The sequence below is a fragment of the Nannospalax galili genome, unplaced genomic scaffold, assembly GCF_000622305.1.
Source record: "Nannospalax galili isolate Female #2095 unplaced genomic scaffold, S.galili_v1.0 scaffold181, whole genome shotgun sequence".
Taxonomy (NCBI): domain Eukaryota; kingdom Metazoa; phylum Chordata; class Mammalia; order Rodentia; family Spalacidae; genus Nannospalax; species Nannospalax galili.
In genome coordinates this window covers 151,221-164,352 of record NW_008344645.1, presented here as the reverse complement: position 1 = coordinate 164,352, position 13,132 = coordinate 151,221, and the positions used below count along the sequence as shown (strand labels likewise).

General features: G+C 42.2%; 1 protein-coding gene across 1 annotated transcript in view; it reads right to left on the bottom strand.

Moving 5' to 3' along the window:
• Window positions 1-12,823, bottom strand: part of Lmo7 (LIM domain 7) — a gene marked incomplete in the record, with an annotated part of 227,110 nt that extends 214,287 nt beyond the window's left edge. Inside the window, 2 exon segments of the mRNA XM_029567275.1 lie at window positions 12,078-12,148; window positions 12,753-12,823. Coding sequence (XP_029423135.1) covers window positions 12,078-12,146 — 69 coding nt within the window.
• Window positions 12,824-13,132: the final 309 nt, after the last annotated feature.

Here is a 13,132-nt window from a genome sequence, read left to right as displayed (position 1 = left end):
AAAAAAAAATTATGATCTCCTCTTGATTTATCAAGATTCAAGTAGAATAACAGTAATGAACTGAGTAAACAATGTTTATTGAGCACCTACAAATATTTCAAATTCAGTTTTCTTAACCTTATCCCACCTTACAACTCTTGGTTGATATTTGTGGGAATTTAGGCTTAGGAACACACACCTTCCTCTTCCTCGTGCCTTTTATCTGTTGTGTCTGAGCCATTTCTACACAGTACTGCCCCAGAGCCTACCATTTCTTAGTCTTCCACCATGTTCAAACAAAGAAAAGAAACCAGGACACCAAAAAAATACGCTCTCAATCACAAGGCAACTATGTGGATCTATATTTAAGTTTCAAAGTTTGACTTATTTCTTACTAAATTTGATTGTGACTTTAAGCTTTTTGGAGTTATTAAATCAAAACCATGCACACACAATAATTTTAAAAAGATTTTTTTTTTTGAGATATGTCTCCCTGTAGCCCCATCTGGCTTGGAACTTGCTATGTCAATCATGCTGATCTGGAATTCACAGATGTCTGCCTGCCTCTGCCTCCCAAGTGCTGAGATCAAAGGTGTACACCACCACACCCATCTAATTCTAAATTTTGAAAACCAAAGTATCTTCACAAAATTATTGAGCTAAAAAACCTTGGGAGGAGGTGCTAGGTTTCCCTGTGTAGAAATGAAAAGTAAGGTCGGAGGAAGATTAAAATAACTTGTGGATGATCTTTGTGAAGACGACTTCCTAAACTAGAGCAGTGATTCCATTAATACTTCCAATAGAAGACTGCAATGATTCCTTTGGATTTGTGTCTTTGTATCTCTATTGTATCCCCCCAAGGTCGGCTGAGGGTAAGGAAACACAAATAAGCAGCCTATGTGAGAGACACTGATGTCTTAGACAACTCCTCCTATCTTCTCTCAAGAAGTGCTTTCCCCAGATTATGACTTATCATGAATTTTTGGGAAATTTGGTTTGGCTCCCATCAACAGCCCAAATTGTATTTTCAACAAGCAAGAGATGATGCTCTTACAAAATATAATAGTCTTGTCCCTGTTCTGTTTTCCTCTGATCACTTCTAGTTCTGAGTACTGCTGAAAGTCCTTTTTATTCTACTAATCTTTCATGAAAACAGGGCTTCCCTTAGCATCTCTAACACAAGTCTGGTTTTCTGGCTAGGTTTTTTGGCCACTAGCTCCCCTTCCTTCTCCTGTCCTCTTAACAGAAGGCATTTCCCAAAGCTTAATCCTTAGCCCTCAGTATAGGCTGTTAGGATTTCAGTAAGAACTGTCCCATGACTCACCACTGATCTGTACTTAGTGGCACTGTGTGAGGTCCTTGAAACTTTGGGGTGGGGCCTTGGCTTGAGGAAGTAGGGGGATGATGTTCCTGAAGACTGTGTCTTCTAGGTGCCTCCTCACCTTCTGTCTACCAAGTGAGTTTTTTCTACTACATCCTCCCTGTCATGGAGTTCTAACCTACCATGGGCCTAGGATCAAGGCCTATGGACAGAAACCTATGAAATCATGAGCTGAAATCAATCCCTCCTCCCTTGTTTTCTCAGGTATTTTGTAACATGAACAAGAATGTGACCAGCACATGATCTTTCCCTTCCACTGACATGTTCTGTTCCACGGCTGCAAACACCAGCTGATGCAGCATTAACACTGGTGCACGTACACACACACACACACACACACACACACACACACACAGACTCTTACACTTCAAAATCCTTATCCACAATTAGTCCAGTAATTCTATTTCCAAATCAGCATCTTCAACACTTTGTAGGTACCTAGTATTTTGTCCTGCCAATAAGACAAACCAATGGACCCCAGTTGTGCTAGTACCTCCCCTACCCAAGTCAAATGACTTTTTGTTTCAGGTAAAGAAGAGCTATCCCTAGAATCTTCCAAATGTTTTCCCATCCTCAATCTTCCTGCAAGTCAGCATGGTGGAACATGTCTGTAATCTTAGCATTCAGGAGGTAAAGCCAGAAGAATCAAGAGTTCAAAGCCAGCCTCTGCTGCACAGCAAATTTAAGATCATCTCAGCTATGTGAGGTAGGGTCTTAAAAGCAAGCAAACAAACAATGAAAACCTGTAGATTTCTATCCCACAAGTTCACATTTCTTCCTCTGCTGCCTGTGACTATCTCCCACTTTTCAGGACAATTCCTTCAAGGAACCACAACAGCAATGTGTGTGCCCTCCATCTTCCCTTCCTTCCTACAGTCTCAAAGTCTCTTTCTGTCCCCAATATGAAGACAATACTTAATAGTATCTACTTACATTTTAGTGTGGATTTATACCATACTCCATATTAAATTGAAGCTGGTTTGGTTTGGTTTGGTTTGGTTTGGTTTAGTTTGGTTTGGTGTATATTTTGGTTTGCTTTGTTTTGAGACAGAGTCTCAGGTCCTTAAACTCACAAAATGGCCAAATATCACCTCAAACTTCTACTCCTCCTGCTTCTACCTCTTAACTGTTGGGATAATAGGCATAGGCCATCAACTCTGGTTTATATGGTGCTGGGGAATGAACCCTGGAGTTTGTTCTGTGACAAGGAAGCATTCTACCAACTGAGCTACATCCTCGGTCCCATAACTGAAGCATCTCTTAAAAATGTTTTTAGACTTAGCTCCAGCTGTGAAATAAGAAACTTGAGCAAGATAATGACAGCTACAGGAGCAGCTAATAATATAACAGGGCATATACATGCCAGCACAGCAGGTGCAGATGTCAAAGATGCCAGCGTAACAGGTGAGCTGATAGCCAGTGAAGTGCTTGAGAGTTTTGAGCTTTTCTAGTAGACGAATATGAGTTTAAATCCTGGTTCTGCCAACTGAGCTACCAGTTCTACCAGTATGAGCTGTGTGGTTTTAGAAACTAAACTTCGCTGAACCTCTCTTTCCTCATCTAGTTAAAAAGAACTTATACAGATAATAACAAAAAAACAAATTAAAAGAAAGTCAGCGTGTACCAATACAGACAGGGACAAGGATCTTCCCAGCTTCCCCTTCCCTTGATTCCTGAACAAAGTTCTTGTTTAGGCCTCCATGTTTGGTTGTATGAACTATTTCAGAACAATTCTTTTAAAACACATACAAAGTACTGCACTCTGAAAGGACGGAAGAGCTTGTGTCTGTGTTGGAGCAGAAGGGAGAACATTTACTCTTCTCAAATTTTCTGTTATTTTATTTCTTCCTTTTTTCAGGCAATCTTGAGGTATGTCCCACGGTAGCCTTGAACTCATACAATCTTTCTGCCCTTAGCTCCTAAGTGTTGGGACTATAGGTGTGCACCACCAATCCACCTACTATTTTCTTTAATTTCTAAACATAGTAAAGGTACTTACTTTCCTGCTCCTCTCATACTGAACAATTTGAAGTCGGTGAGAGCATTTTCATAAACGCATGCTCAGAGTCTCATGAAGGCACCCTGTCCGTACATAGCGCAGGGCACTCAGCTAAGAAGGCTCACCTTCACCCTTCAAATTTTCTTAAATGTTTTTCTTAAGATACACATTTCCTTTTAGGCATATTTAGAATTGATTGAGCAGAGTCAATTTCTCATGGTTTAAAATTGCTTTTTAAAAAGAATGCAAGAACTTGCTCAGTCTTGAACCGGAAAGGAAAAAAACTAAACACTAATACAGCAAAATTAACTTCTCCTGTTGAGTGAAGCAGAGCCAGGAAGTCAGTTGCATCACAGTCTAAAAAAAAGATTTCAAGTGTAAAAAATTAAAAGATATATGCTCTTTTATGCATTTTCTTGCCCAGTAAATACTTATTGAGAATGTAGTAAATATCTAGTACTGCTCAGGGCCTGAAAACAGAATAAGTCCTTGTACGTAGGAACTAATATTCTAGTAAACTAACAGCCAAACAAATGTACATGAAGTATAAAAACAAATGATGATGAGTAAAAGCATGGAGTGGTAGCGTAAAGGGGTGTGAGGACATATCATTCAACAAGTGAGGGAATCTCCTACAGAAGAAAGGAACCCTAAAATAATACCTTATTTGCACATTTGAAGGAGAGTGGGAAGCCACTGTGGAGAAAGACAGCATGCAAGAAAGGAGACAGAAGCAGGGAAGAGTTCATTTGGAGCCTCCATAGGCTATGATTTCAAATCTGGAATTTAGAACTGGGCATTAAGCACTGGTGGTAGGGTGCTTACCTAGAACAAATGATGCCTGGTGCTTTTCATAGATTGACAACAACTTCTTTACATAATAAGAAACTGACTAGACACCAGACAAGAAGTAAAAGCAACAGGTTGCCTTTTTTAAAAAAAAAAAAATGGAATGGGGCTGGAGACAGCTCAGTGGTTAAGAGCAATGGCTACTTGTAGAGGACTAGGGTTCACTTTCCAGCACCCACATGGCGGCTAAGAACTGTCCTAACTCCGGTTCCAGGGGATCCGTTGCCCTGTTCTGGCCTCCATGGGCATTGCATGAGACAGGTGCACTCACATACATGCAGGTAATACATATAAAATAAAATAAATAATAACTAAAATAAAATAATGGAATAGAAGTTTAAATTCTCATGAGAGTTAGAGACTCAAAGTTTACAATGAGGTTGGCACCGACTTCCTTTCCTTTGTATGTTGTGTTTCAGAACCAAGATTGCAGTGAAGTCACATGACGTAACACAGGCTAGCAAGGCCAAAAACACCTTTCATTCATTAGGCATTTGATTTTTGAATGAATTTTTAGTGACTGTACACTCAAAAATGTTTTACTGTTGCCAGATTTTTTGCAATCCCCACATTGAGTTATTTGACCCACATTAGGTCACCAACCACAGCATAAGCTAGAATCTACAGAAACATCTTCAGCATCTAAATCTGACTGTGACCAAAGAATTCTTATGAATTTTGCTCTCTAAACCCTGACAAAACTTTTCTAAGCTCTCTCTATATACCATCCCAATGGTACATGAAGATGGACTTACTGTCTGGCTCTGTTTACCATCATTAAGACACACTTGAGCTCTGGACTGAACATGCTGTACCAAGGACTGAGAACCAGTCTTTGAGTATGCTATCAACAGTGTTTATCTTTGGAAAGGGTACTGAGCTGCTGTGATTTACAAAGGAGAAGAATGATTAAATAACTCTGCTGCAACGTTGTGCAGATATAACCGACATTATCTTTATTAAGAGCTTTTAGAACATCAAACATGTTTCTAAAGAAATACACCCAATAATTACATTCAGAAACTAGAGTAAGAATAGGTAAGCATAATTTATCATTTCTTCAGGCTCCAACACAGTTTTGATAGATGATAGGCTTAAGATTTAAAAACAACAATTAAATAAGGCAGCCTTCTGACTGGACACCAACATGTATTCATTCATTAAGCATTTGAGTTCCATCTATCAGAAGCCAGCAGGGTAGGGCACCATGCCAAATACTCAAGGGAAGAAGACTTTGTGTGCCTTCGGCTACTTGCCCCTGATAGAGAAACACATACATTCATACCAGAGAGTGAAAAAAGAAAGCTCTTTATAAACAATGGAAAAGAGGAAAAAGGGGTGGAAGTGAAGCTTTGACAGTTCAGAAAAGACTCCACATAAGAGTGGTTTCCTCAGTATGGAAGGACAAAGAGAAAGGATTCACCAGATAAACATGGAACAATGGGCTGGTCTATACCTACCAGCATGGAAGGGAGAAAACCATACCACATGCATAGGGAGACACAAGCAATTCTTAGAGAGCACAAATGCTTTCCAGTCAACATCTCATTTAGCTGCACAACTACAATCACCATGTGCTTAGCAGGAGAAAACTACACAAGTAATTATGGAGAAAATAACCAAAAATAAGACAGCTAGATAGACAAGAAGTGGCCGGATTATGTAATGGACCATGAATGACACATTAAGACTTACAGACTTTAAAATCTTTTTCATTAAAAAAAGTAACAAAATGGAAATGGATAATTTTCATATGACTCCCCAGAAAATGAGGAGCTAAGAAGATCAAGCTTCTTCTTTGAGAAATTATTTGGACTACGACAGTTGCTATAGGAACTGCCTTCTAGTTAGGGGAGGCACTCAGTGAATAAAGGTACTTGCCACCACGCACGCCTGATGACATGAGGTTATCTCCAAGACTCACATGGTGAAATGAGAGAACCAATTCCTACAGCTGTCCTAGACCTCTATACATGCAATATGGTACCCCACACTCACAGAGGCACTCCATCACACAAACAAAGTAAATGTGATAATGAAGAACTGCCTTCGTACATGAGAACTTTTTTTTTTTTTGGTCTTTTTGAGACAGGGTCTCCCTATGGCCCCAACTGTCCTGGAACTCACTATGTGGACTTTTTAAAACGTGTATATGTATGTGTCTGTGTGTTGTCTGGCCGGGTGTGTGATATGGCCATGTGTCTTCAGGTGCCTGCAGAGGCCAGAAGAAGGCATTATATCCTCTGGAGCTAGAGTTACAGGTAGTTGTAACTGATGTAGGTGCTGGAACTGAACTCTGTAAGAGAAATAAGCATTCTTAATCACTAAACCATCTCTCCAGCCCACATGGGGACTTTTTAAAAACAAATTTTTACCATCATAGCATTTTCAAGTTCAGTGTTTGTTGATTGTATTAAAAGACAAAATGATGACTGTGCTGGATAGCTTTAGTGTCAACTTGACACCCTGGGAGAAAGCCTCAATTGGTGAATTGCCTCCATTGGACTGGCCTGTGGTCATGTCTGTGAAGCACTTTCTTGATTGTTGAGTGATGTGGGAGGGCCCAGCCCACTGTGGGTGGTGCCACCCCTGGGCAGGTGGGCCTGTGTTGCATAAGAAAGCAGGCTGAGCAGGAGCCAGGGAAGCAAACCAATAAACAGCGTTCCTCCATGGCCTGTGCTTCAGCTCCTGCCTCCAGGTTCCTGCCCTGAGTTCCTACCTTGGGTTCCCTGATGAATTGTGACCTAGAAGATGTAAGATGAATAATCCCCTTTCCTCCCCAAGTTAGTATTAGTCAGAGTGTTTTGTCACAGCAATGGAGAAACAAACTAGAACAATGAAAAATGGACTTTTGCAGTTAAATGGGGTTTTTTTTGTTTGTTTGATTTTTGTCTTTTTGAGACAGGGTCTTCCTGTAACCCCAGTGACCTGGAACTCACTATGTAGACCAAACTGGCCCGGAACTCACAGAGATTCGCCTGCCTCTACATCCCAGGTACTGGGATTAAAGGCGTGTGCCACCACACCAGGCAGTTAAATGGTTTTTAAAACAGCTATATAGACCAAAAATAGTGGAGAATGTTCCACCCCAAGATTTGAGCAGATTGTATTTATAGACAGAAAAGGAAATTACACAAAGAAAACAAAATAGAAATGAGGTACAGTTGAGTCCTGGCATCTGTCTTACTTAACCATAGTTTGAACAGATTCCTTGTGATAGACTAAGACATACCTATTTGTTACAAATGTAGATTACATTCTGTTTAAATATCACATTAACTTAGAGTTCATTATCCTGAGAAACTTTTAACAATTTAAATTAGCAACTCAAATTATACATGATTACAAAAATACTTCTATGAATTTAGTAACATTTTCAATGGACTGTTACTTCTGTCACTCTATCTACATGTGAAAAGCAACAGTACACATTCATGAGACATTCATGTGCCTACAGACAACACTGATGTACACTGAGCATTCAGTGTCTTACAGACCAGAGGTTGGCGACCATGGCTAGAAAGGATGTAATTTAGGGAGAAAGAGGGCTAGGACTTTGCTAATAGCAATGGGGGACCCACAAAGTGCAATTCTTTAAAACCAAAGAATTCTGTAAGTTCCACAAACTCTTTAACAACAAAGGCAAAACAAAGTAAGTAAAAACATATACAACACATCTTTAAAAGATTAAAATTGGGGCAGGTGGAGTACCAGACCAACTGGAAGTAAACAGAGATGCAGGACTCATATTCTAGTGCCAGACTTGGCAATGAATTCACGTTGACACCCTTCGGTCCTTTTACAGGATGATAGTGATACCGAAAGAATCAAACCCAGAGATAACAGGAAGAGCAGAGGAGCAGGAAGATGATGAATCAAGTACACCTGTTCTTCCCCAGCCATAAACACGGCTGTGTTGTATCCTCACACCTAGACTGCAACATTAACTCACAGACTAGGAGACAGCAATCAAGCAACTCAATGAATAACATACCTACTTTTTAATCTCATCCATATTTTATCTGTTTACTATAAGGCTTTGTCCCAAACCATACAGAAGCAACTATTAGGTCTGAAAATTAAAAGGCCCTACAGAAGAGAACTGAAATTACAGAGTCCAGGCTGTATTTTCTACCACTTCATCACCTACTCCATGACCTTGCTAGAAGGGCTTTGCCTTCAAACCATTACATAACATGGTTTTAAACCAATGTTTAATCATAAACTAGCCTTCCTACATTATTAATATTCCAAATGGTATTTTCACCTAAATAATAATCTGTTATCAGTATATCTTACTTTGACTATAAAATTAGTCCCTGTGTAGACAAGCCAGTTTAGTATATATTATCTTTTCTTAAAATTTTTAAATATAATTTAAAATGAATCAAAAGAAAATCAATAAAATTACAGTAGTCTTCACATTTCATGTTCACATTTAACTCCAAAAAAATGAGTTCTAGTAATTTTAACTTTGGTTGTAAGAATAACACATTAGCTACTCATAGTCACAAAATGGACAATGGAAATAGGAAGGACATACTGACATGGAGTCTGGTCATCATTCAAAATTTTACAAGGTTATTGGGCTTTTCTGACCTTGAGATATTCAAAACTACAGCTGAAGGGGTCGGGTATAGTTCAGTGGTAGATCACTCGCTTAGTAAGTGAGGCTCTGGGTTTAGCTCCCAACACTGCCATAACCACAAGTATAATTACATAGAAAACTGTACCTGAAAATAAAGATAGTAGGCTATATTCTACACAATGTTACATGCTATAAGCCATGTGTACATACATATAAACATAAATATTAATGAAAAACTTATTACAATATATGTAGAGGGAACCAATAGAAAACAAAATCGAGCAAGAATATTAGCAAATGGGAAAATCATTCTAAAACCTTGTCCACTTTTCAAAATGCTCTATAAAATATTTTGGAATCAATGTCTTATCTTCAAATTAGGGGTTCTTAAAATTAATAGGCTCTGGCAATAAGAGTCATTGATTCTGCTTCTTCAGGCAAAACAGTATTTTAATTTTATTTATTATTTTTATTTTATGTGTATGAGTGTATTGCCTGCATGTCATATAAAAACACCTGTGTCCTGAAATGCCCATGGAGGTCAGAAGAGGGTATCAGTGGAACTGGAGTTACCGACAGTTGTTAGCTGCCAGGTGGGTGCTGGGATTCGAACCCAGGTCTTCTGCAAGAACAACCAGTGTTCTTAACCGCTGAGCCATCTCTCCAGCGCCCCCAACAGTATTTTAAAATATGTACTTTGGTTGTTAAAAAAAAAAACTAACAAGATAATTAAAATAAATCTAACACTGAACTAACTGGCATCATTCCAAATAACCAGTGTATGCCTAATGAATATTTAATTTAAAAAATTTAAGATATGAATGTATGATTATTCAGATATATTCAGTGACCATCTGGCAGTGGTCCAAGCAGCAGAGGGTAAAAAACATTTTTTGCAGGGGATCTTTCTGAGACAGGGTCTCCCTGTAGCACCAGCTGGCCTGGAACCCACTATGTAGACCAGGCTGGCCTTGAACTCACAGAGATCTGTCTTCTTTTGCCTCCTTGGTTCTGGGATTAAAGGCATGTGCCTTGGGGGAAAAAAAAATTTTAATTTAAATTTCCCTAACTATATTAAAGGAATGTGACAATACCTTTAGAAACACTCTGCTGTTCATGAATAATGAGCATACACATACCAAGCTGCCAAATCATTGCTGATAAGACTCTGTGTAGAATGGGATAAAGTGGGAAGATGAGCATGTTTACCACACACAGTGTTATGTAGTGACACTTTCCAGGAGTTCACAATAGATACATTCCTCCCATAAACCCTATGTAATTATGAGGACAAACAAGTAATACTGATTTTTCTAAAATCTAAGTTCTAAGAAAAGAGTATGAAATGATCTATATGCACAGATTTCCAGAAGCAAGTGCAAATCTTGCAAATACTGACACCACCCCAGAGTTGTGTAGGACCAAAACATATCAATACCAAACCCAGGAGCCACATATGGACAAAATGTATTCAGAGTCCTTCCATCCTTCTGCCTCCTTCCTCCACTCAAAAAGAAAGTGAGTTTAACTTGTTTTCTAAAATTTTAACCTGCTTTCTAAATTTGTGCATAGCAAACACCACTAATGGAAAATTACAGGTGAAGCCTTGACTTTTCCAGGTTTATGAATGAGCAAAGTTATTTCTCTTAACTACACTGCTGGAATTTTTCCATTCTCATTTCAATTCAAAATACAGTGTTTATCCCTCTCCCAGCCTCCCATGCCCTCCCCTCACATCCTTCTAAGTCACCTTGAGACCAACTCAAAGTTTTACTCTATGAAGAAAATGAAAGCTAATTTATGAGACATCCCTACTGTCTAGTAAACAATGCTACACACATTTCATGTCCTTTTACTAAGCAGTAAAGATGTACCATCTAAAGTTATAATCACCAGAGTAGTGACACACACCTTCAATCCCAGCACTAGGGAGACAGAGGCAGGTGTATCTCTGTGAGTTCAAGGCCCGCCTGGTCTACATAATGAGAGCCTGTCTAAAAAGCTAAAATGAATTAAAAATAAAATGTGTTACTTTTATTTTTTCCCATACATCTTCTTTTAACTTTTATGTGCACCTGTTCCTGTTGTGTAGGTGTGTATGTGGGTGCCAGTACATTTGGAAGCCAGAAATCAATGTTAGCTGTCCCTCTCAATGGCTTCTCTTCCTTATTTTTTGAGACAGTCTCTCACTGAACCTGGAGCTAGCCATTTAGGCTACAATGGCTGGCCAGCAAGCCTCGGGGATCCTTCTACATCACTGTGCTGGGGCTACAAACTGCTGTTTAGATGGATACTGGAGATCAAACTCCTCACCTTTGTGAAACCCACTGAGCCCTACATGTGTTTCTTTAAAGAAAAACTTATTACTTTATAATACAGTTGGCTCCGGGAGATGCTTGAATGTGTTGTTTTCCTCATGGAATTTTAAAACTTAATTTGAATTCTAAAATATGTTTGGGAACTGGGAGTGTGGCTTGGGGATACAGCTCTTGCCTGCAAGCTCCAGGCCCCGAGAAAGTCCTAGCTATTGACTAAAACAGCATGTGGCACCGGAAATTCCAACATGACTTAAAGGCTGGTGCAGACAATTTTATAACAAGCAGTTGTTCTGAATCCCAGGTCTGGAAGGCTTCTTTTGACCCATCTTAAAAGTCATCTCAGAGCAGGGGGTGGTAGCTCAGTCCCACAGCACAGAGTGGGAGGCCTTGAGCACAAGCCCAGGCACACAAGCATGCTCACACATTCAACTGTTGGGAGACTAAAACTAAGCCCAGTCTCACCACAATGATGCAGAAACTGTCTCCACGCAGCTGTAAGAACAGGCCATCTGTAAGAGGTCCTGGGATAGCTTGGTCTCATCAACACTAATAAATAAAGTGCCCATTCTGGGCCCTCTGCTGTCGGAAGAAAGCCTCCCTCCACAGCCCTTCCTCTCACAGCCTGTCCAGGTGCGTGATAGGCATCCCCATCCTCGCCATCCCAAGGAAATGCACCCAAGGACCCGACCCCGGCGGGCTCTGCGCCACGCTCTGGGATGTGCTCTCACAGAACCGCACCTGGACCGATCCTGTGGGATGCACAGTCCTGAAACAGAACAGGCGAGAGCTGGGGAGACCTGCAGAGCACAGCGAGACCCAGTGGGAGGGTTAGACATTGGGCTGAACTTGCACAGTCCCGCAAACTGCCGCTTCTTTACTCGGGCTAGGTCACCAAGACTCATGCTCAGAGTGACCAGAACCACTCCGCAAACTCTTGTGCAAAGAAAAGCAAAAGCTACTCACCTCCACCCATCTCTGCGCCTCTGCGAACGCCATGGAGCAATCGGCCTCTGCGTCCTCCACCCCTTCCATGACTAGGGCAAGAGAGGGAGAGAGGCTGTCAGTGGGTGTGCGCCGGAACAGTGTCCCCACGCGTCCCCTTCCCTTTGCTGTGATCCGTGGCTTAAGTTCAGGAATCTACCAGAACTTCTAAGCGTTGCTTTCTCGAAATTCCTGAAATCGACTCAGGCCACTGGGACCCGAGCAGGAGGGGAGTGAAGGAGCGGAGAAGCCGCTCGCAGCCGGGGCAGGGACTCCAGGGTACACTTCAAAAGTCGCAGCGCAGTCCCGCCCTCTGGGCGGTAGCCCCGCCCCGCCCCCCCCGCCCCCCGCCGGGGGAACCCCGCTTCATCGTGCGCCCCCCGCTGCGGTCCCGGGTGTCCCCGGCCGCAGCCTCTCTGGTTTGGAGCGGGAGATGGGACGGTCCCTCAGAGACGCGACGCAGGGAGAGATGCCCCCCGACTTGCATCCTTCCCGCCTTGGCCGTCTTCCCGGTCCCGGGGCCCCCAGAGGTGGCGCCCTCGCGGCTCGCGGCTTGGCATACCAGGAATAGCTGCACACAATTGCACCTTTCCGGGCCAAGAAAGTTCCCCCTGGGGACGCGGAGCTGCCCAGCCCACCACGGCCAGCGGCCCTCACCTGCAGCTGGACTCCCGCTCCACCGCGCCCGCTGCTGCCCCAGAAGCTCTCCTGGCGGCGGGTGAGGGTAATGGCCTTGGCACCGGCGGCCGCTTCCCTAGCCTGCTCCGCCCCAGTCCAGGTGGATTAATTAGGTGGGCGAGACCCGAGGCTCCAGTCCCCGGCTCGCCGCCAGGGGTTCTTGGGAACCTCGCGGGAGGGGAGGAGGGGGCCTTTAGTGTTCCCCCCTCCTCCCACCTCCCTCCTTCTCCGCCCAGTCTGGCCCCAGGACCGCCTCCTAGAGTCGAAACCCCAAGTTTCGTGGTTTGGCACCCGTGACAAGTTATTCGGTATCAGGAGTGGCCCTGAAGGGGTGCGCGGGGTCAAGGGTGCCAGGAGAA